At 42.9% G+C, this 24,884-nt stretch overlaps 1 protein-coding gene across 1 annotated transcript in view; it reads right to left on the reverse strand.

Annotated features, from left to right (window-relative positions):
• Positions 1–423: 423 nt before the first annotated feature.
• Positions 424–24,884, reverse strand: part of LOC127579855 (serine/threonine-protein kinase/endoribonuclease IRE1-like) — a 77,355-nt gene continuing 52,894 nt past the window's right edge. The window contains exons 11-22 of the mRNA XM_052032843.1: positions 22,682–22,800; positions 21,494–21,679; positions 18,335–18,596; positions 17,067–17,157; positions 16,757–16,946; positions 15,841–15,940; positions 13,277–13,476; positions 10,422–10,569; positions 9,082–9,209; positions 8,765–8,888; positions 7,370–7,437; positions 424–5,724 (exon numbers count right to left, since the gene is read on the reverse strand). Coding sequence (XP_051888803.1) covers positions 5,503–5,724; positions 7,370–7,437; positions 8,765–8,888; positions 9,082–9,209; positions 10,422–10,569; positions 13,277–13,476; positions 15,841–15,940; positions 16,757–16,946; positions 17,067–17,157; positions 18,335–18,596; positions 21,494–21,679; positions 22,682–22,800 — 1,838 coding nt within the window. The 3' untranslated portion in view covers positions 424–5,502. The remainder of the gene's footprint in view (positions 5,725–7,369; positions 7,438–8,764; positions 8,889–9,081; positions 9,210–10,421; positions 10,570–13,276; positions 13,477–15,840; positions 15,941–16,756; positions 16,947–17,066; positions 17,158–18,334; positions 18,597–21,493; positions 21,680–22,681; positions 22,801–24,884) is intronic.

Consider the following 24,884-nt stretch of genomic DNA (forward strand, 5'->3'; position numbering starts at 1 on the left):
TCAGGTCGTCAGCTTTCCTGCTCCCACATCACTGGCTCCTCTTGCTGCCTCCCAATCCCACTCCCAGGGTCTCTGGCCTCCACCTGACTTTGCCAACCACCACTTCAACTAAATATTACTTTTCCACAGTCCTGCTCATTAGCCCACAATTCAGCTGTCATTTTTTTGATATTCACCCAGTCTAGGTAGGGTTTCAATTTAGTCCATTGCATGAGTTGCAATATAGTTTTGAGCAAATATTGTCACAGAGCACTTCACAGGAGGACCAGCAGCTATTTGGGAAACCCAAACAATGTTTAATTTAAAGTTCTCTGGAACTCCTGGATTCTTAAAATGAACCCTGTTGGCGAGCTCTTGTCTTTAAACAACTTGCCATATGCACTTGAGTTGAACGGGTGCCAATACCTACAGAACACAATTGGAGAAGATATTTCAATATTTTATTGCATTAACCCAGAGCAACAAATAAAAAATTACATTCCCAGTATTTTAAAGCATGATTTACCATTGCAACTGTGTAAGTCTAAGACAATTCATAAATAATTCAGAGATCCAGTAAAAAAAAGTTCAATTCTGCAGTTTTTGCTTATTTCTTGCACACATCCAAAATTATTAATGCTTTTCACAATTCATGTCCAAACAAACGTATAGGTTATGTATCTTTTCATCAGATCAAATTTGTACTTTATCACTGTATCGCACAATAATAAATATATCTTAACTGCTACATCTCCCTTTCACAGCAACTGAATCAAATTTTATAAACGTTGCATACTATAGGCAAAATTTACACAACAAATCCATAAGCTCAGTACACTGTACTGAACACTCTGGAAGGATTTAGCTGGTTGGTACCACATCCCTATGTTTGGGTAGTTAATGAGCTTGTGGTTTCGACTGTCAACAGACCAGAGCTCTTGCAGTTTCAGCCATTCGACTGTCAACAGACCAGAGCTTCCTGCAGTTTCAGCCATTTGTTTTTCTGTACAGATCAGCTACATAAAGGCACGGTTGTCTAATAATTACTGGAGGACAAGCCAAACTTAAATTGAGCATTATCTAATGTAAACAGCCTTCACCTAAATAGCTATTTGATGGCAAATTGTTACATCAATGACCACCCCCAGTTATATTCCATTCCTCTACAAACTCTGATGACTCACTCCAATAAAAGCACTTTAGTTTGCCACGTGAAGAAGAAACATTTTGTAGAATATCTCCGTACATCTTTAATTTAGGGAAATTAGATGTCAATTGTTTCATGCTGGTGTAATTTTATAACATACACCAGATAAGGAGAAATAACTCTCCTGGTCAGCTTGCAGCTCATTTATATCGGAACGTTTCACCTCCTCGACGGACAGATTTTAGGATAAAAAAAACTGCTGGAGAAACTCAGCGGATCAGGCAGTATCTGAGGAGGGAAATGGAGTGTTGAGGTTTTAGGTCAAGACCTTTGATGCTGTCTGACCCGCTGACTTCCTCCAGCAGCTCATATTTTTGCTCCAGGTTCCAGCATCTGTGGGCTCATCTCTAAATTTTAGGATATGTCTAGAAACAATATATTTTTATAAAAAAAGCACCTTTTCTGTTCAACTTTACTGTTCAAAATGGCAAAAGATGCTTTACAGAGCAATTGCCAAACAGAATTTGATATAGACACACAAGGAAGTATTAAGAAAGATGACCAAAACCTTGAGAGATGGGATTAAGGAGCCTGTAAAGTGAGGAATGAGGAATAGGAGGGTTTGGGAAAGGATGAAATGGAGGTTACTCAGGTTCTTAAAAGGGAAAGGAGATCACAGAAATACTGTAAGCCCCTGGAGAGATCTGAAATAGTGGTGAGAATTTTAAAATCAACTTGACTGAAGGAGAACGTAGTTTGAGAGCTCAGGTAATAGGACAATGGCAGTTTACAAACGGAGTCTCGCAGAAACAGTGTAGGAACAGTCAAGTCTCCTGGTAATAAAGACATGGCTTCGACAGGAGCAGTGTCAGGCACAGTTATAACAATGTGGGCGTGGGTTCCAAGGATCACTTCTGGGGAAAATATGGTGTCAAAGTCTGGTTCAGCCTCAGGCAATCGTCAAGGTAGAGTCGGTGGCTGAAGAAGAGGTTGTGGCAGGGACCAAAGGCAATGATATCAATTTTCGTAGCATCTCTTGGAGGACACCTCTGTTCATTTCAGAATTTTGAGGCAGTAGAACTCCAGAGTAGTGGTGATGCAGCACAGCTCCCGTCTCCAGGGCACTTTCTGATGTAGTTGAGAAAACTGGGGTGTCTGAGGATAGATCTTTGACAAGCAGAAGCCATTGCAGATAATTCTCTGGACTCTGTGACTGCAATCTCACCCAGCTGACCATCGGTGGAGGGGCGCTGAGGGAGGATGGTTTGGTCAACCATGTAAAGGCTGCAGATAGTTTGTGAACGTAGGGCAAGATAGATTACAATGGTCAGTCAACTCAGGACATGATTACTGAGTTTAATAAAAACAGTTGCTTCAGTCTGAGACAGGACCAGGAACCTACTGACCAAGAATTCAAACAGTTCTAGGAATGATGCTATGGATCTGGGAAGTGACAGCACACTCATGGAGTTGAGAGATGGGGTTCAGAGATGAGGCTGTAGTCAGAAGCCAACGGATGTTTTTAGAGGGATGGTGATAGCAGGTTTAAGAAGGGCAACAGTATCCAAGGGGAGAGAGAACCATTGCCAGTCTCCACTACCATGGAAGCTAGGGAGAGGTGTTCATCAATTTAGTGGGAATGGAATGAGGGGAACAGGATGTTAATGCATGGGAGAAACACTTTGGAGAAAGTTTGGCCAGTGGCCTAGGGAAGGGAGGGAACCAGCAGACTATGGTCTCAACCTTAGTGACAAACAAGTCCATGAGTTCCTCACACTTGTCAATGGAAACAAGGGTGGGCAAGATATTGTTGAAAAAGGAAGTCAATTCCAGGATGATTCTGGAATATTGTGCAGGAAGGCAGATAATGGGCAGAATAAGGCGTGCCAGATTTAAACATCATATCTTAATCACTAAAAGCCATCTCAATAGTCTACAAATGACTTGTTGCCCCAGTAAAGTTTACCACATGGGGAAACAAGAGTGTGAATCAGCAATTTGCAGGAACGGTACATTAGAGATCAACTTGTAAAGCAAAAGATGCAGTTTCAATTAATCTTGCATTTTAAAACAGAATGAGAGTATTCAACTTGTGAACTAAACACTTTGCATTTAAGGACTAGTGTGAATGTGAATTCAGCCCATCTGACAGTAGGTAAGCATCAGACTGCAGGTTACTTCCAGCTAGATGAGCTTGAACAGGTCAATGGGCCTTTACCATTCCACACAGGACCAGGAGGGGACTGTTTAGTCCCTCGGGTTTGCCCCATTTCAATTAGATCATTGCTGATCTGCATCTGAAGTCCATTTACCAGAAATCTGACAAAAAACTGTTTGGTCAGAATTGAAATGCTAGGTTATTCTTTTTAAAAAGTCACTGTGGCTGAAGACTGGAAATGTTGGTGATAGCAATATGACGGATTTTCACTTTGAATAACAAAAGGGAGAACTCCAGTGTTCTGGAACACTTAGGGGTGAAACAGAGATTGAATGTGCACTTTGAATGCTTAAATCACTATTGAGACTTCAAAATGGAAATCATTAGTTAACGTCAATCCCGATTCATGACATACATAACAAAATTAAACACGTCAATGGAACTGCATCATATGAACCATTAAAGTTAATGACAGATTAAATTTTTTAGTGCAATTGCCAAAATAAAGGATAAAGCTTAATCACATTTCACGTACTCTTATAGTGAAGGCAATGCTGATTATTTTCACATTATCTTTCAAAACCAACACAAAATTAACACTTGGCAGAAACATCTTACACTGCAAACAAAGTCAAACCAATGCAGAAAAAAAACATGCTCTAAAATCAGCTCTGTACATTAAACATTGAAAAGACAAACCTATCACTCATCAGATATAAAGATAACCCCCCCAATAAATAAATAAGTTACTGCTTTTAATTATCGGCACAATAAAAAAGATTATACTGATAATTAAAACATAGACTGCACTGCCTTGTGAAATAACGATTTTTCATTGTAAGTGCCAAATACAGATCTTTTACCACAAGCACAGCTGTCACTCAGAACAGCAGTAGGATTGGTGTTGCCCGTGAGTAGGTGATCACGGCACTCCTGCCAGGGAGTTAGCTAGAGATCAGGTACCTATAGTAAAGGAGGAAAATTTTACACAAAGGATAGGACATACCTTTGCACTACCTTGCCCTGATGACCTCAAGTTTGTGCCATCTCAGATGAGAATCAATGCACAGGAGCTAGGGAGGGATAAAATAAGAAAATAGATGGGAGGCAAAATGATTTAATATCTCAACTTTTTTCTGCAAAGACAACAGTTGATTTTTTTAAAAAAAACTCAAGCAGGGCAAGAAATGCAACAGGGGCCAATCCATTAGCCCTCCACATGCATCAGTTTCCATATCCCTGCACAAATGTAGTTACTTTATGCTACATTAGGCAGAGGATAGATATACAGGCAATCCAACCTTCAGTGCATTTTGTCCCAATTTAAACAGACATGCAGACAGTTCAGGCTAATTTTGTGTGTAAAACACTTATTCATCAACAGTGTAAACCTGGAAAATGATCATCAGTATTTGGACTTAAAGATGAAAAATTACAAAAACAGTGTAGTGACGTAAAGCAATAAATTCAAGACTTTTTAAAACAAGGACGATGCCCCAGTATAAAACCCTGCGCGGGGAGGTCTGAAAGCACAGCTTTCAATGGGCTTATTGTTTTGTGTGGATAACCAATCTCCTGCTGATTAAACATTCATGCCCTGTTTATGGGAAATGAATACATGGCATTTTGTTTTACTATTATTTCAGTATCAATGGACCAAGAAATGTTGTGGATCACTATACTCTGCTGATCTGCCCTATTGATTCAGATGAACTAATCCACGGTGATATAGGATCTGCTCTAATCCTTACAGCAGCCGTAGCCAAGTAAACCTGGCTGCCACCTGCAAACTCATTGATACTTCAGGGTTTTAACATGTTTGATATCCTCTTCCAAAGATTAGAACTTCTCCCCTGAAACAATAAAACATGCAACAGCCCAGAACAACATTTGTCACCATGACTTTTCTTACTTTATATATAAAAAAAACTTTTCTTCCTGTGAGGAAAATATTTTCTTGTATTAAAAAATGTAGAGGCAGTCAAACTGTAGATCCATCTACTGGAAAACTACATTCACATTCTGCCTCAGATTATCCTGCAGATCGCGCACAGCTTCAATAGGCACTTAAAAGTAGTTTGGCGACATCTTTATTTTGCAAGTGTCATTCTGCCAAAAGTAGTCTCTTTATACTTGCCACACTAATCCTTAAAAGGCCCGGTGGCTGGAATGCATTCTGAAATTGAAAAGTTTCCCTTTCAGCCTTCCATCCTTTGGTTTATTGAAAGTTGTCAGTGACCGACAGGACTAATTGCCTTGGTTCTGCTGCTTCCTGGTAGTAGTATGGATGAAAGAGTCTCTCCTGGCTGCAGATCTGCATTGCCAAATATGTGTGGAGTAATAGGTGGGGGAAACGGAGAGTGAAATAGCAAACAAACTCATCTGGGACTGAGCCCAGAGTTTCCTGCACATCCTCAGGCAATTCTCTATAGTGGTGTTTCTGAAAATACAAGAAGACAAGATTTAGTATATGTAAAAATTGGACATTTTCCTTACAAGGGCAGTGCTGGCATCTTTATTTTCCAAATCTCAAAAGGGCTTTTCAGCACCTACACCATAAACAAAACCCAGCCCTCCTGTTCCAGTAAATTAGCCCTCAGCAAGTACCTGTCCTTGGGGTGAATGGTGAACAGTGGGTAGGGGGAGGAGGGGAGCTGAGGAAAATATACACCAATAAACCACTGAAATAAAAGTTCTATTAAACTCAGCTGATCATTGAATAGAACATAGAACAGTATAGCACAACATAGGCCCTTCAGCCCACAATGTTGTGCCGACCTTTAAACCTCGCCTAAGACTATCTAACCCCTTCCTCCCACATATTCCTCTATTTTAAATTCCTCCATAATGCTTATCTAGTAATCTCTTGAATTTGACCAATGTACCTGCCTCCACCACCGCCCCAGGCAGCGCATTCTGTGCTCCAACCACTCTCTGGGTAAAAAACCTCCCTTGAACTTCCCACCCATTACTGTAAAGCCATGCCCTCTTGTACTGAGCACTGAGAATATTTAAATTATTTTGCTCTAAGACCTACTTCCTTCAGATTCTTTGAGAGGATGGTCTGAGATCTGCTTCTCAAAGTCACCTTACAACTACGCTGACCCGGGAGATGCCGAGATAGATCACATTCTATCCCGCCTTCGCAGGACCGCTGCTCCTTGTCCCTGCCCCAAAGAACTAAACACAAGGTTGGAATTGCTTGTCCACATGCTAAGCACCATCATGACTTTACATCACCTGCACTCAACCCAAGTAACAGATGGGCTCCTGCGTTATAAACCAGGGTTACAACATCACGCACGCCCAGGTAGGACTGACAAGGGCTTTTGTCAACACTATCAACAAACACTCCAAACCGCCATGTATCTGCTGAGACATTGTGGTCACTATCCTGACAGTCATTTCCCAGCACCACATCTTGAATGCTGGATGCGAAGCACCTTGTGACACATTTGCTGCAATGAAAGTGCCACATATGCTGAGTTTGCTGCTTTGCTAGATACTGTAGTTTTACAGTTTACAGACTGTGAACACCATTGTTGGCTAATGGATTAGCTCACTTATTTATGGAAAGTGTTTCCTCTGTCAAGGGGGTCTCTCTCCCTCCTCCAGTCACTCCAAAGCTGTAGGTGCTTTGTAGGGGCGATGCACTCTTCACCGCTGCAAACAGTAGCTGCAGTGTGGACAACCTCCAAAGTTCACTGCTGTTACTTGCCTAGAGCTATTCTGACAGCATCACCCGCCACCAAGGAAGACAAGTGCATGGGAACACCATCGCCTGCAGGCTCCCCTTCAAGTTGCACCCTATCCTGACTTAGAAACATATCACTGCTCCCAAATCCTGGAATCCCTTCCCCAGCAGCACCTTCACCAGATGGACAATAAATTTGCCAGTTATCCACGCTTCTCACAAATGAATTCAACTGCCAAATGACCCTGACAAATTAGCAACGTTGTCTGTAGTTAAACAAGTTTTAACAGCTCACCAGAAAGAGACATAACTAATTAAGTACATAATATTTCATTCTGATATTAATTGATTTATTTTAAAGCAGGGACACTTGAAGAACTGATGCTGTTACCTTATTCCTCATTGCACGTAGCAGATCTCGCACTGAGTTCCCTTTGTATGAACGGAATTTTCTGAGATCTACAAAGAGAAATTAGTTTGAGATTTCAGACACTCTACTTCACATCCTTGTCATTGACCAACAGACCTCACTGGCTTGTGTGAACAGAGATCAGATGACAATCAGACCTAAAGCTGACTCGTACCAGCCGATCTTCAATAACTGATGCAAAGACTGGAGCTGGGTGGTCAGATGTAGGTTCCATACATCAGCATTGAGAATTGTTGCCTGCAGAGAATGTGCTGCCTTTGTATATTGCTGGTTAATGAAAAGTTGCAGTATTGAGCCCAATTCCAAAGCTTTGGAGAGGGTGCAGAGACTTACCACCAAGTTTATTGTCAGAGGGATACATACACAGTATAACTGCCATGAAAATTAGCTTTTTGGTGCAGCAGCACAGGACATCACAAACATGAGACTTCAGTTACATGGAAAGATCACAATGGCAGGTATTGTTCCACTTGGAAGTGAGAAACCAAGGAGAGGTTATGAGACATGATGAAGTAATGAAGGGAATAACTGTGCCCCCAGCAGGAGGATTAGGAACCAGAAGGGCACAGGTTTAAGGACAACAGCAAAAAGGACCAGAGTAAACAAGAGAATTTTAACGTAATTTCTTGGGATTTAGAATCCACTGTCTGAAAATAAATCCAATCATTACTCTTAAAAGACAGATGGATAAACAATTGAAGGGAAATTCTTAAGCAATGTAGTGGGGAAAGAAGTGGGAAGTGTCCATTTGGATAAAGAGGCAACACATGTACAAATGATCCAAATGACATGCCCACGCACTGTATGAAACTCTTATACCTTTATGAGACCTGATACGAAAACTTTGAAGCAGACAAATGGTGAGCATTCACAATTACATTAAATATATGGAAAAGAATCCTGTATGCTTGTGCTGGAGCTCAGTCATGTAAAACAGCATCTTTCATTATAAAAACAGAAAGCACTGAGCAGGTTTGCTCTCCCTCCACAGATTACTGTTTTGTTTTCACCATGGATGTGGCCATTCTTTTCAGCTTTTTTTTTTCCATTTTTCCCTCTCTAACTGCTGGTTTTTAAAGCCTGACCACATATCACAGACATTCCCTTTTGTTTTTTGCTCCAGTAATTTTTCATTACCTATTCTCTTGTCTAATCTCAGTTTAAAACACAGGATAACTAGTTATAACTGGTGTCAGTAACAGGGACACAATTTGACAAAGCTACCTCTGATCCCATTAAACCCAGATCAACACTGAAGAAAGAAAAATGAATTGCATTTTCTGTAAAACAGTGGTGAGGATGAATCAGCATTGTTTAAAATTAATCAATTACAGCAAAATCCACAATTTCCCCCACCTGTTTGCAGAGGTACAGTGATATGCAGTTTCCAGTCACCCTGAACAACACTTCGCCCTCCTCTCTCCAGTTCTCTTACTATTGGTCCATCCAAAGGCTCCTTTTCTATTCGATCACTGACATCCTGTAACGATTAAGCCAAAAATTACTTAATTGGTGAATAGGTCTACTGAGAGCAGCTTGCAAAGAGTCGTCATGCTCCTGTGCCAGATATTGTAGCTATTCCAAATCTGATCGACATGGAATCTTTCAGGTTTACAGACCATATTCCCTGCAGAGCAAGATATTTGGCTGTGTTAAATGAAATATTAGCAAACCTGGAAAAACTGAAGCTGTTTCTCAAGACTCCAAAAGAAAGGATTTTTCAGGACACACTTGGCAGAGGGGCGTTTTTGAGGGTCCATGTTTATCATCTCTTGAATCAAGTCACAAGCGACAATATCATCTAGAAAAAGAAGCAGTGAATTACTGACAAGTACATCCGGAGAAAGCAACCTCCTGTTGTTATCTTCCTGATGTCAGAGGCATCAGGCTCCGTTTCAAAGGCAATCTCCCAAACACAAGATGGACAAGAATTAATGGCCCAGAACTGCTCATTATTTCTGATGACAGATCATTGACCTGAAACATTAACTGTTTCTCTCCCCACAGACACTGTCTGATCTGTGGAGCGTTCCCAGTATGTCCTGCTCTTATTTTCAGATTTCCAGCATCAAGGGACTCATCATATTTCATGTTTGCAGGTTGGAGAAGGAAGTACATCAGTCCCAGCAATCAGCCTGGTGAACCTTTGTTGCACATCCCCTATGACAAGTATATCTTTTAGGTAAGGAAACCAAAATTGGTGTTGGTTTATTATTGTCAGTTGTACCGAGGTACAGTGGAAAAACTCGTCTTGCATACCGATCGTACAGGTCAATTCATTACACAGTGCAGTCACATTGGGTTAGTACAAAGTGCATTGAGGTAGTACAGGTAAAAACAGTAACAGTACAGAGTAAAGTGTCACAGCTACAGAGAAAGTGAAGTGCAATAAGATGCAAGGTCAGAAGGTAGGTCGTGAGGTCGCAGTCCATCTTATCGTATTAGGGAATCTTTCAATAGTCTTATCACAGTGGGGTAGAAGCTGTCCTTAAGTCTGGTGGTACGTGCTCTCAGGTTCTTGTATCTTCTACCTGATGGAAGAGGAGAGGAGAGAGAATGACCTGGGTGGGTGGGGTCTTTTGTCTCTTGGTGTGGTCTTACCAAAACCCTGTATAATTTCAGTAAGACATCTTTGCTCCTGTATTGAAAACTTCTTGCAACGAAGGCCAACATACCATTTGTTGCCTCAACTACTTGCTGCACTGCACATTTGCTCTCAGTGACTGATGTGTAAGGACACCCAGATCACACTGTGCAAAAACATTCATCAATTTATCACTAATTAAATACTAGACTTTTGTTTTCCCCACCAAATGGATGATTTTACATTTATTCACATTATACTACATTTGCAGTGAATTTGCCAACTCACTCAAAGTCCAAATCGCTTTGCCTCCTCTTTACAACTGAATCCCACCCAGTTTTATATTATAAGAAATATTCAGTTCCTTGTCTGCATCAAGAAAGCTTCCGGCCTAAGGAGCTCTGTTAGGACATCGATGTTCAGACTTACCATGTACATCAGGTTTTAAATGTTGAAGGTTGCTGACACCCAGCAAGATATTGGCTTGTCGCTGTAGGGCCTTTCCAAAAGGGTGACTCCCTTCTGAGATCACATAATAGAACACACAGCCAGCAGAGAAAATATCCACTGCACATGTCTGGGGAGAGACAAACATACATCAGTTTAAGACATATCTGCCCATATCAGCTGTGGTTCACTGAGTAGCACTCTTGCTTTTTGAGTCCATAGACTATTGCACAAGGAAGGAGTTACAAATTAAAACTGGAATTAAAGTAGCATTAGTGTAAATGGGTGCTGGATGGTCGGCACAGACTTGGAGGGCTGAAGGGCCTGTTTCTGTGCTGCATCCGTGGAACCATAGAACACTACAGCACAGGAAACAGGCCATTCGGCCCTTCTAGCCTGTGCCAAAACTTTATTCTGCTAGTCCCATTAACCTGCACCCAGTCCATAATCCTCCAGACCTCTCCCATCCATGTATCTATCCAATTTATTTTTAACACTTAAGAGTGAGCCCACATTTACCACGTCAGATGGCAGCTCGTTCCACACTCCCACCATTCTCTGAGTGAAGTTCCCCCTGATGTTCCCCCTAAATCTTTCCCCTTTCACCCTAAAGCCACGTCCTCTCATACTTATCTCTCCTAATCTAGGTGGAAAGAGCCTACTCGCATTTACTCTGTCTATACCCCTCATAATTTTGTAAACCTTTATCAAATCTCCCCTCATTTTTCTACACTCCAAGGAATAAAGTCCTAACCTGTTCAATCTTTCCCTGTAACTCAACTCCCGAAGACCCAGCAACATTCTAGTAAATCTTCTCTGCACTCTTTCAATCTTACTGAAATCCTTCCTATAGCTAGGTGACTATGATCTTGGCCAACACACCAGTTCAGAACCAAGGAGGTGCTGCATGTCAGAAATGACACCTTTTAGAACAGAGAATTACAGCAGAGTACAGGCCCTTCGGCCCACGGTGTTGTGCCGACATTCTATCCTGCACCACTATCTATCTAACCCTTCCCTCCCACGTAGCCCTCCATTTTTCTATCATTCATCTTTTAGATGAGATGCTCCCTCTTGGGTGGATGCAAATGATCCCAAGGCACTCTGAAAGATAACAAGGGAGGTTCATTCAATGATCATTATAACAATCATCTCTCAACCAATATTCCCAAGATTCTAGCTACCATCACCCACCTCTGTGGGGTCTAGCTGTGCACTTCCCACACTGCAACAGTGGAGGTGCAACATCATGAGGTGGTGCATGTAGAGAAAAACCCCCAGCAGAGAAGAAAAATCTCTTCATGGATCACCAAACTGACTCAATGTGATATCACATTTGGAGTACAGAATACTTTTCCATTCAATTCTCTTTAAATCTGGGAAGTTCCTCAGTTTTGCCACTGCATCCACCAAGTTTCCACAGATGTACACGTCTAGATTGCAATTCTGATGAAAATCATTGGTCATTGAGCTGAATTTTTAAAATGGAATTTATAAAACGGAAATCTTAAAGACAAGAATGCTAGGAACTCAACAAATGAGCCAGTACCTGAACATGGGGGAAGTCAGGACAACTTCTGTACCAGGTATGGCCAGAGCTGTTGTTTGTTTTCAGCAAACTCAATCTCATCTTGTATGTGTTGGGGAAACTGGGCAATACCACTGACAAATGCAATACACCTCCCTGCTGTCCAATGCCAGGACTGAACGCTCCCAGGTGGGGGACTGCATCTGTCCGCTGTAGAGGAAATCTTTCTACTTTATTTCAACAGCACCACCCTCAGCAAGGCACTCCCCTTGCTACACCTCCACACACCTTGTCACCTCCTAGTTAATTCAACTGCATCAGATAGCAGGTGAGCTCGTTGCTTATTGGGAACTAAACCGAGGTTATACCCACTCAATTAAAAAAAACATTCATCCTCCTATTCAGAACTGGACTAAGAACCACGGTGAAAAGCAGCGTCCCTCTCTACCCTTTGACTAATTCTAAACTCCTATTAACTTTCACTTCAAGGTTTAGTGATTTTAAGTATTCCCATGGTTTAGCACAGCAACTGACCTTTCACTCTGACACTGCCCTGGAAATATTACAGTAAATCAGCCCAGTCTGAGTTTTGTAGCAACAGCTGAACAGCACCATGTGGCCACAGCTCACTGAGTGCTGGTTCTATACAACACCTGCGCCTGGCTGCTGAGTGGGCAATAGCTGGGGTATATGTAGAACTGTCCAGGTAAAAGTTGAAGCATTTCAGGGAACTGCCAGATAGACTGGGCTTTCATTGTACTGCCTTCTACCTCCACTGCCCACCTCAAGCCTCACTCACATTCTGCATCAGATTCAGTTGCCATTTGCTGAGAAAGTTGTTAATGGGTAAGTTGGCAGAAAGGAGCTTTGGGACCAGGGCTGCACTTCATTCTTTCAAAATATAGCAGTCCAGTTCTTCAAGCAAAATGGGCAGGATGGTCTGAAGGAGGCAGCATCTGCAGTCTCGTGCCTCAGTCTTATGAAGGAATGAGGTTGAATGGGTTGAGTCACCTTCTCTGGTCCAAACCAACCTTGTGACCCCCACTTATCCAGTGACCTGTGGCAAGGGATATAGAACTTCCACATGCACAGCAGCACAGGAATTAAAACAGTTCGGATCCAATGTTGTGTCTCTGAAGGTGTATGTTTTCCACAGAAGACACCAACTTGTCTAACACCTGTGTTCCAAACTGGTAAAACTCTCTCCTATCATCTTCTGACAGTGACCTGGGAGCTCTCAGCCCCCACAGTGAGCGACAACTGCTGGCTGCTGATACAGAATTATGAGACACTGCTCTGGTGAACTCACCGGATTTGCCTTGCAATCTTCATTCAGTACCTCTGGAGCAATCCAGCCTTCAGTGCCTGGTACCCCAGACCTGCGGCTGAAGCTGTGCCTGCCCACTGCCAACTTCTTGCAGAGACCAAAATCAGAGATCATGGCTTTCACTCTCCCGTGAGCATTGGGCATGGAGATTAGTATGTTGTGCGGTTTCAAGTCTCTGTGAACTGAGAAGGTTCGGGTATATTACACAATTTTAAATGACAACATCAGTCTAAATAATGAGTATTAAAAGATGCAGTGGCAAAGTATAGAGCAATGAAGTGGCCAAGTTACTTGTCTGATAATCTGGAAAACATCAAAAATCCCACAATGCCTGACAATTTAAGTTTGATTCTAGAACAAAAAAGACATGATCGTAAATTAACCCAAAAGCTGTCAGTATCAGCAGGTCAGGAAGCTTTACGGACAGAGCAGACAAGTTAACATTTCAGTCAATGACTTCTCTTCAGAACCAGGAAAGGTCTAGTTCAAGGAATAGCATCTCATCTTCTGACAAAACGTTACGGCTCTCACAGTTCAACACTAAATTCAGCAACTTCTGATATTCAGGCTCTTCACTCTATCAGAACTGGCCAGTTCTGATCCAGTGACATCTAACTGTAACAGTAACACAGTGTTTCTGCCTCCACTGATGCTGCCAGACCCGAATATTTCCAACATTCCTTTTTATTTCAAATTTCCAGCATCTGCGGTGTTTTATATCTTGCAGTTCAGCAATGCTTTTTGGTAAATTGGTTTATTATTGTCACATGTACTGAGATACAGTAAAAAAATTGTTTTGCATGCCGTCCATACAACAGCGCATTGAGGTAGTACAAGGGAAAACAATAACAGAATACAGAGTAAGGTGTTACAGTAACAGAGAAAGTGCAGTGCAGGCATACAATAAGGTGCAAGGCCATAACAAGGTAGATTGTGAGGTCAAGAATCCATCTTATCTCATTAGGGGACTGTTCAATAGTCGTTCAATGGAAGTGTAGCGCCATGGCACGGTAGTGTAGCGGTTAGCGTAACACTATTGCAGCACCAGCAACCCGGGTTCAATTCCAGCTGCTGTCTGTAAGGAGTTTGTACGTTCTCCCCGTGTCTGCGTGGGTTTCCTCTGGTTTCCTCCCACATTCCAAAGACGTACAGGTTAGGAAGTTGTGGGCATGCTATGTTGGCACAGGAAGCGTGGCGACACTTGCGGGCTGCCCACAGAACACTCTACGCAAAGATGCATTTCACTGTGTTTCGATGTACATGTGACTAAGAAATCTATCATTCATCTCCTCTAGGAGAATCTCCTCCATATAGATCAGCTGCCACCAACAAGCCTTCACCACCCTCTGCGAGCTCATGTCATTCAGCCTCCTTGTCACCCCACCCCCCCCCAAAATCTCAGACACCATCTCCATCACTTCCCCTCTGTAACTTGTTTGATTTCTAACTTTTCCTAATTATACAAAAGCTCAGCTGAAACGTTAACCGTTTCTCCCTCCACAGACACTGCCTGACCTGCTGAGTATTTCCAGCATTTTTATTTCAGATTCCAGCATCTGTAGTTTATTTTAAAAAGCCAGTGTTTAATTTACACCCTTGAAGGTAACTTGCCATCTTTGCACTGTTAGTCTACTGCCACCTAATGGTTTGGTTAGTAACTGTGATCTGGAATTCAATGAAAATTCAATAGCAACTTTTAAAAACTATTTCTAGAATCAGAATAGTACAGTGCAGAGACAGGTGTTCAGCCCACCACATTCATCTGTTGCCACATTCATTGTTCACCACATTCATCTGTTCACCACATTCATTGTTGCCCATCTACACTGATTCCATTTGCTGCATTAGGGCTGGAACCTAATTTCAATCCAGTAAAATTCTTTTGCAGGCCTATGGGGATAAAGTAAGGCAAACTAGAAAGTGCATTCCAACAGTTCACATGGGCACAATGTACTGACTGGCCTCCTCGTACTGGGTTATTGCACCATCCTATGAGTAACAATCTTTCTGCTAGAGAGAGTAGTTGAGACAATTAGCATAACTGTACTTGAAGGAAAGCCAAGTATGTTCATGAAGAGAAAAGAATAAGGTTATACAGAATGAAAAGTATTGTGCAAAGTAAATACTGAGTGGACTAGTTGGATTAGTTCTGGGAATACTCTCTGTATAAACCAATGGCAGGTGATTAACTTTGACAATACAAATGTGCAAGGTATTAGTGCATTACCTTAAATTAATCCCACTACCTGTAATCACCACTTCACCCAAATATTGGATAACAAACAGGGCCCTCCAAGGTGAGACAGAAAATGTTTCAAGAAATCAAATGAAGGATCCAAATCCACATCATTACACAACATGAAGTGATTTTAGTTGCTTTGATATCTGAACTGCCACAGGTAACATTAAGGATGAAGAAACTCCCTGGCTTGGACTTGGACAGAGCCCTGAAAGTGATTTTGCTTTCCCCTCCTCCCCACGTGTGGGTTCCCATTCACTGACGCGGCAAGGCTGAGGACACTCGCTGGTGTGTGCACTTTGCTTACCAATATTGAGTGAGTGTAAATAAGCCAGGCCAGATGTGGTTTGTTGAAGTAGAATTATGGGCTCCAAACCATGGCGATCAAAGTCCTTCTGTTCAACATACTGCAAAAGAGCAAATGTTACATTTGTCACAAGAAACAGATTCAACCACGAAATAAATTTAAAGGAAACTTCAGCACTTATTTAATTTTCTTTCACTAATGGTGCTGATTTGAAAATATTCTGCCTCCCTCCTGAACCCATCCACTTTTCTCCTTTCCTGTTTATCTCACCTGCCATGTAACCTGCTCCAGCTACCCCCAGCATGGTTTGAAGCTCCTCCTCTGCCTTCAGTGGGCAGCTTTTGTTGATGTCGTTAATAGACTAACACCCAGCATCCTGAACCCCTGATCCAGGCAGGAGCCTGAAGCCCACACAGGAGCTGGGGGATTTAAATAAATCCAGAATAAATTGACATCAGTAAACATGACTGTGAAATTAGCAGACTGGCTTAAAAGCCCAGCCATTGCATGATTGGTCTTGAGAGAAGGAAATCTGCTGTCCTGCCTCAGTATGGGCCATATCCAACTTCACATCTACCAGTGTTGCTGACTCTGAAACTACCCTTGCTAAATCACTCAGTTAAGGGGCAGTTAGGGACAGACTATAAGCAACAACCTTGCCAGAAACATCCACCTTAAGTGAATGAACAAATACCCTCTGTAGGACACGTGTGCCTGACTGGGCCAGGCAGCCCTAAATCTTACACATTGCCTCCACTACTCGTGACTGCACTACAAAGTGGAATCTCTGGCACAGATCTCAGTTCACACCACTCTGACACTATACATCGGATGTCACCTTTAAATTTCACTCTCAATAACATTTGCCACTTTTCCCTCTGCATCTAGCAGTAACTTAGACCACTAAAGTTCTCACTTCCTGCAGAGTGGCTGTACACAGCTCAGTGGCTATGTACTGGAACTGACGGTCTTTCTCGGTGCAGAAATAACGGATGACGTTCGGGTGCTCATCGGATTCACGAAGCAGCTGCACCTCTCGGTCTGCAAAGCTGAAGCATTCTGGCAAAATCCTTTTCACTGCAACATGTCGGTCATCAAACATGCCCCTTGAGGAGACAAAGTCCAGAAAGTTATAATTTAAAAAAAATCTCTCCTCAAGAAGTCCTTCCCCTGACAAGGATTGTATACATCACACATTCCAGATTCTGAAAATGAACCATACGTACTTGAACACAATAGTCCCTTCAGCGCCATGTCCCAGGACATCCTTTGGATGAAACACAATCTTCCCAACTCTCACGATATCAGAATCGTCATCTGAGGAACAAAGGCAACAAGATAAACCTGAGACACAAGAGAGACTGCAGATGCTTGAAATCTGGAGCAATGAACACAAGATGCTGGAGGAACAGCAGGTCAGGCAGCATCTATGGAGGGAAATGAAGAGTCCTGGCCTGAAACGTTGACTGTTCGTTTCCCTCCATTGATGCCACGGAGTTCCTCCAGCATTTTGTGTTTGTTGCTCCAAAACGTTAAACCTGCTGTTTCCTTTCCGAGACAAGATACAATAATAAAACAGTGACTAGAATTCCCTCCCATGTCCCTAGAACCAACTTCAAGGAACTATTTTAGAGTTACACACATCACCTATGCTGGTTCGATATAATTCTGACCATAGTGGCTTAACAATGAGTTGGCTGCTCAGGTGGTATGTTGGTCGTATTGGGACGTTAAACACATATCACCCACATTTCACATGCCCTGCACCTCATTGTTCTAACGACATCTTAAAAGATTCAGGGGCAACTTGTTTCCCTTCCTTTGCAAACCACTGGATATCGGGAATTTGTTATACATTAAGTGGTCTGGATTCCCTTCTCTTCCATACACTGAACAAGGTAAACAGTGTGGAACTGGGTGCATGATGTTATTCTAACTGCACCTGAGCAAAAAACTGCTTTGTGACATGAACTTCATTCTCCTGGCAAAGTACACTCCAACCAACACGGTCAGTGCTCAGCTCAACAGGTGACCTGGATTGCCCCTGTCTCCGGCATCCTGTCAGAGAGACACTCCCTGCTATTCAAATGCTAGTGAATACAAGGATTCAAACTCCAGGCTCCTATTTAAGGGCCTAGCACTTCAGTGTGTCAATCTAGTTGTTAGAATAGTTATGGTTCCAACTGAGGAGGAACAGTCTGTTAAAATTGATTTTGAGAATGAGCCAAAGATGAATATGATGAAGTGTGTAATCCAATTAAAAAATGTATTGAAAATTCCACTGAATGGTAACTTGCATTTAACCACCTCTGTGCAACAATGCCAGTGCTGACCATGGGTGACTGACCAAGTTGAACAAAAATTCATTCCAAAAGGAATGAAAAGACTTATAAACCCTACATGATGGAATTAAACGGTTATGTTTTCCGGCACTGGTGGCCTCCCCCCACTGCAGGTGGTTTCCGTGGGCTCCAATTGGACAATCACCCTTTACCTCCATCTTCTTGTTCCGTGGCTGAGCTGCCAAACTCAGAGATGGAATGATTCGAGTACATCGAATGGTTGGATGCTCTCGGTGATGCACTTGGTGTATTGGTGCTGGAGCTTTCTGTCCTCAGTCTGGGCGTTTCCATGAATTCGGACTCCGGACCCAAGAGCGGAGGGCGGAAAACGAGCTGGCGCTTCTGCATGAGTTCCAGTCTTTTCTCCAGGTGCTTCTGAAACTGTTCGTGTTGCAACTGTTGCTGCTGCACAGTCTAAACAAAAAGCAGCATTTTTAATCTGGTAACTTTGTGACCCACCGCATTGGTCATGAAGTGTTTCGAAACTGCCAGCAGCTAAGTTAGCATTGTACTTCAACAAAACAAATGCACCAATTGGCACATTGTCACAGATTTACTTACCACCTTCTCCTAAGATAAGATTTCTTTATTAGTCACATGTACATCGAAACACACAGTGAAATGCATCTTTTTGCGTAGTGTTCTGGGGGCAGCCCGCAAGTGTCGCCACGCTTCCGGCGCCAACATAGCATGCCCACAACTTCCTAACCTGTATATCTTTGGAACGTGGGAGGAAACCCGAGCACCCGGAGGAAACCCACACAGACACGGGGAGAATGTACAAACTCCTTACAGACAGTGGCTGGATTTGAACCCAGGTTGCTGGTGCTGTAAAGCGTTACGCTAACCACTACACTACCGTGCCTGCCCTTCCACTGGAGGCCACGGAGTGTAATTCAGGTCTCGGTGCTGGGGATGTTGGCTGGCAGAGGACACTGACATTGGTTTATTTATCCTGCTTGTGGACTTGGAGGATTTTGCAGAGATGGTGCTGGTGGCATTGCCCCAGTATTCCTGCTGCTTGTAATTGGTGGTCCAGGAGGGTAGGTATCACTGTAGATGGCGAGCTTTGTACAGGGTTTTGAGGTCCTGATCTTTAAACACTCTACTCTGCATTCAGCCAAAGACTGTGCTGGTGCACTGAAGATGATGGGGAGTTTCATTGTTGATATTTGTCACATTAAGAGATGGCTCTTAAGATACGGAGAGATTCAGATTTTCCAGGGTCACATCATGAACCATTATTGTCAGAGAGCAGTGTTGTTCAGAGGGGTACGCTGGTGAAGAAGTTTGGTTTGGCTGTCACTGAGCACAAGGTTCATTCTCATACACCTTTCATGAATGAGTCAATGACGTGGAGGTTAGCCTCTGAACACTCGCACACAAGTGTTATCAGCGTACTGCAGCTCGATGACTGAAGTTAGAGTGACTCCTGGAAAGAGGTGGCATAGGCTGAATAATTTCCCATCTGTCCTGTAAGCTCCCCTGCAGTGGGAAGCTTGTTGGAGACCACATGTCAACGGAAAAACAACAAGGCCCGGGGAAGTATCCCTGCACACAGTCTAAGACTTGGCAGAACTGAACTTCAGTTACAAATTCAGTCTCATCTCCTGTATTCAGGAAGAGAAGGACATGCCAGGGAGCCTCAAGGGTTTCTGTAATCATTACCCTCTTCAAGAAAGGAGATAAACCCAATGATGGTAAATAATGTCCCTGATAGGGTGAACAAACCTTCACCCTCTCTGCAGGCACCAAAACCGTGTGCATTCTCCACCCTATCAGACCTTTCATTTGTTCCATCCAGCCCTGCCCCTTCTCTGCAAGCTTAAAACATACTTTTAAATAGCACAGTAGAGCACTGGAACAGGCCCTTCGGCCCACAATGTTGTGCCAAACTAATTAAACTAGTAATTAAAAGCCTAACTAATCCCTTCTGCCTACACAATATCTTATATAAAAAAACTTTTCCTAGTTATAATGAAAGGTCAGCGACTTGAAATATTGACTCAGGTTTCTCTCTGTAGATGCTGCCAGGATTTTTGACAACAAAAGCAAATCCATATTATATCCAAAACCAGTTTATGGTAAATGAGTGCTTAGTGCCACAGCTGTCTGGAACATTACATTGCACACACACAGATCATGCAGGGCATAAAAGTTCATTCCACATCGTTATGAAAGCATCACACTGGAAGGATGGGTCTCAACAACTTGCTTGGTGGTATAATAGAAAATACGAGATTCCTCGGTGCTTTAGTGGAAAAATGCACTGTCTGATGCACCCGAGGGTCACACAGTGCGGTACCAGATTCAAAACTTTCTCTGTGTTGATTTAACTGATGCAGCAGGGAGAACGTTACTTTTGGATTCCATGGCAAGAAGCCCTGGGAGGAATGTTGGTGCAGCCGCCTCACAGCTCCTGGGACCCAAGCTCACATCGGACCTCAAGTGATCTGTGTGTGGGGCTTTCATGTTCTCCATGACCTTTGGGTGCTCCAGTTTCCTCCCACATCCCAAAGACATGTGGGTGGGTTAATTGGTTGGGGTAAATTACCATTAGTGTAGGTAGAAGAATCAAAAAAGGGTGGGTGGGAAGTTGGTGGGCACGAGGGAGTAAGATGAAGGGAAACGGGACTGATGGAATTGATCTACTCAGAACTAGCATGGACACAGAGGGCCAAATGGCCTCCTCCTGCAGCGTAACAAGTGTATGTGAAGAGCACTGGAAATCTGTCAGGAGCCGTTTTCCTGATGGGAACTGTGTTGGGGACCCCTTCCTGATTGCTACTTCAAAAATACATGATCATTGGATTAAGCTCAACAACATTTTGATGGACAAATGGCTTGCAAGCAACCATTCCCACTGATTAACCCTCAAAGACAGTGTTCCCAAACGGGCAACCAATGTTAGTGGGACCATTCCGAATCTTTAGATGCCCAGAAATCAAGCTCTGGAATTCCCTTCCCAAACCTCACCATCTCTCTTCCCTTCTTTAAGGGCCCCAGAGTCTGATCCTTTGACCTAGTTGTTAGTAACTTCTCTTCTGGCTCAGAGTCGAATAATTACTTCTGTGAAGCACCACGGAGTATTTTATTATTCAGATGCAACTTGTTAGATGAGCTAATTTGGGGTTTGAAGTGGGGGTAGGTATGACAGAGAGAGTACAAAACAAAAAAAAAGGTTTGGATTAAGCATCTCAGTTGTTGGGGCCAGGTTACCATACACAATTCTACATCATACACGTCTTATCTAAACACTGCTACAACCTGTTATTCAACAGTGATTCACTCAAGGCTTTGGTGTCCACTACCTTAGGATAGGTGATGACAAAAGCCACCCATCCTGCCAGTAGAAAGGTACTGAAGACTATTGTGGCCATATCCTTGAGCACCGAATCCACAGGAGCTTCATGCTTGGGTTGCGATTTGCTATATTTTTCTTTGAGGTCATTAAGAATGTCAAAATCCTCTGCAACTTCATCAATGCTTGGGAAACGCTGAAATCAAATTACAGAAAAATGTCTAAAAAATGCAAATGTGCATACTGCCGCAACAATATAGAAATAGATACACGCACATACCTGAAATTACTGGTGTTGATAAATATACAACCTTTTCCCCAAAGCTACTAAACTGGTACCAACACACTGACCAATTAGGTGCCAGTTTTGACCAAGTTGATGCTGTTCTGAGCTGAGGCAGCACAGTGGACATGATCAGAATCCTTCAATCAGGAAACAGTGGGAGGGTGAGGTAAGGGGTGGGGAAATCTCTCCAGCAAAATAAATCATCCTGAATTTTTAATTTAGCCAATACTTTGCTACTCTGTTGCAGGTTCTACAATGTGACCATTAAAGTAAATTTTGTACTAAAGTCACTCAGCTGAACAATGGTAGTAACATCCCCCATGAATGATCTAGGTGCTTTCAATTGAACAGATGCACTTCAGAGTGGATTACCTTGCATAAAGCTCTGGCCTCAACTTACATGAAATACAGCACTTGGTTTTGGGAACCAAACCATGGGTGGGATAACTGGTCTTGGAGAGACTGCAGCATTGATTTGGTTGAATCTTACTCTAATTTAGACGGTTAAACTCTGAAGGATGGTTGAATAAAACTGACAGAGTTTAACAGTGTGGGGGATGATCCAATTATTTAAAAATAATTAGGGATCAACAGTATAGATATAGAGAAACTATTTCCTCCAATGGGGAGCTTAGGCTAAGGATGCTTCATCTTAAATTTCGAGCTAGACCATTTGGGGAAACTAGGAAACACACTTTCACGCAGAGGGCAAGTGGGGGTTTAGAATTTTCATTCAGTAAGAACGTCAAGGTACTTGCAACCAAGACAGGTGAACAGGTACAGATCAGCTGTCACCCAAGTCGATAGTGGGCCCAGATGGAGAGTCTGAATCACCTCTTCCTACGCTGCAAGTTCCAAAACAGTATCTTATTCTGGATCGTACCACAGTGGGATAAGTTAAGACATACGTACATCTTCAAATAGGTTGTTCTGTGGGCTGGTGGCGATGATATCATCTGGAATTTTCTGCACATTTTCAGGAAAGTCATTAAGGATCTTGGTGTGGGCTGCTAGTGGCATTTCATGGTGACCTGGAGAAAACACATGTGCTATTAATGCAGAGCTGAACTCTGAATACGGGGCAGACAACAGCAGTGAACGTCACACAGCCCCAGCAACAGCGAAGATGCCCAGAGTACCGCAAGCCCTAAAGTGAACGGTACTGGAATAAATTTCAGGATGGCTAAACCTAAACTAAAACAAAAATCCTCGACACAGCAGTTGGATATTGGAAAATTTTACAGCCCTTCACTTAACATACCAAAGTCACAAAAACCTTTTACTCATCCAGTAAGGCTTTATGGGTGGAGCTGAGAAATGAGGATGATCACATTGTTGGGATTGTGCTATAGGCCCCCAAACAGTTAACGGGAATTAGAAGAACAAATATGCAGGGAGATTGCGCAGAGTTGCAAGAATAATAGGGTTGTCATAGTGGGGGATTTTAACTTTGCTAACATAGAATGGGACTGCCATACTGGTAAGGGCTTAGATGGGGTGAAATTTGTTAAGTGCATTCAAGAAAGTTTCCTTGGGCAATATAGAGAGGGTCCTACTAGGGAGAGGACAAAGCTTGACCTACTCTTGGGTAATAGGGTGGGGCAAGTGACTGAGGTGACAGTGGGGGAGCACTTTGGGACCAGTGACCATAGTTCTATTAGTTTTAAACTAGTTATGGAAAGGGACAGAACTGGTCCACAGGTTCAAGTTCTAGATTGGGGCAAGGTGAATTTGGATGGTATGAGACAGGAGCCGGCAAAGGTTGATTGGAGTAGGTTGTTTGGGGGCAAAGAGACTACAGGCAAGCAGGAGGCTTTTAAAGGTGAGATAGTGAGAGCTCAAGGTCTGCATGTTCCTGTTAGAGTGAAGGGCAAGGCTGGTAGGGAACCTGGATGACGAGGGATATTGAGGGCCTGGCCAGGAAAAAGGAGACAGCATGGGTCAGGTACAGGCAGCTGGGATCAAGTGAATCCCTGGAGGAGTATAAGGGATGCAGGTGTGTACTCAAGGAAATCAGGAGGGCAAAAAGGGGACAAGATAACTTTGGCAGAGAAGATTAATAAAATCCCTGGATTTTTCTAAATATATTAAGGTAAAAAGCAGAACTAGAGAGAGAATAGGGCCCCTCAAAGACCAAAGGGGGTCACCTTTGTGTGGAGCCACAGGAGATTGGCAAGGTCCTAAATGAATATTTCTGCTCTGTTTTTACTGTGGAGAAAGACATGAAGACTTTGGAACTAGGAAAAGTAAATAGGGAGGTGTTGGGGATAGTCCGCATTATAGTAGTAGTAGTGCTGGATGTCTTAAAAGGTATGAAGGTAGACAAATCTCCAGGGTCAGACCAGGTATATCCAAGACGACTGTGGAAGGCTAGTGAAGAAATTGCAGGAGCATTGGCTGAGATATTTGCATCATCGTTAGCCACGGGTGAGGTGCCGGTAGACTGGAGGGTAGCAAATGTGTGCCTTTACTTAAGGGCAGCAAAGGAAAATCTAGGAACTATAGGCCAGTAAGTCTAACATCTGTGGTAGATAAGTTACTGGAGAGGATTCTGAGGGATAAAATCTACTTATCTGGAAAGATGGGTAGATTAGGGTAGTCAGCATGGCTTTGTGCATGGGAGATGATGTCTTACAAACTTGACTGAGTTTTTTTTGATGAGGTGACCAAGAAAGTTGACGAGGGCAGGGTGGTAGATGTGGTTTATATGGACTTCAGTAAGGTCTTTGATAAGGTTCCACATGGTAGGCTGCTCCAGAGGGTTAGATCGCCTGGAATCCAGGGAGAGCTGGCTAATTGGATACACGATTGGCTTGACAATAGAAAGCAGAGGGTGATGGTGGAAGGTTGTTTCTCGGACTGGAGGCCCGTGACCAGTGGTGTGCACCGGGGTCGGTGCTGTGCCCATTGTTGTTTGTTATCTACATCAACGATTTGGGTAAGAACGTGGAAGACAGGGTTAGTAAGTTCACAGATGACACTAAAATAGTTGGGAAAGTGGACAGTGAAGGTGATCAAAAATTACAGGGGGATCTTGATCAGCTGAGTAAGTGGGCCGAGGAATGGCAAATGGAGTTTAATTCGGATAAGAGAGGTGTGGCATTTTGGAAAGTCA

Source organism: Pristis pectinata, chromosome 18, assembly GCF_009764475.1.
Source record: "Pristis pectinata isolate sPriPec2 chromosome 18, sPriPec2.1.pri, whole genome shotgun sequence".
Taxonomy (NCBI): domain Eukaryota; kingdom Metazoa; phylum Chordata; class Chondrichthyes; order Rhinopristiformes; family Pristidae; genus Pristis; species Pristis pectinata.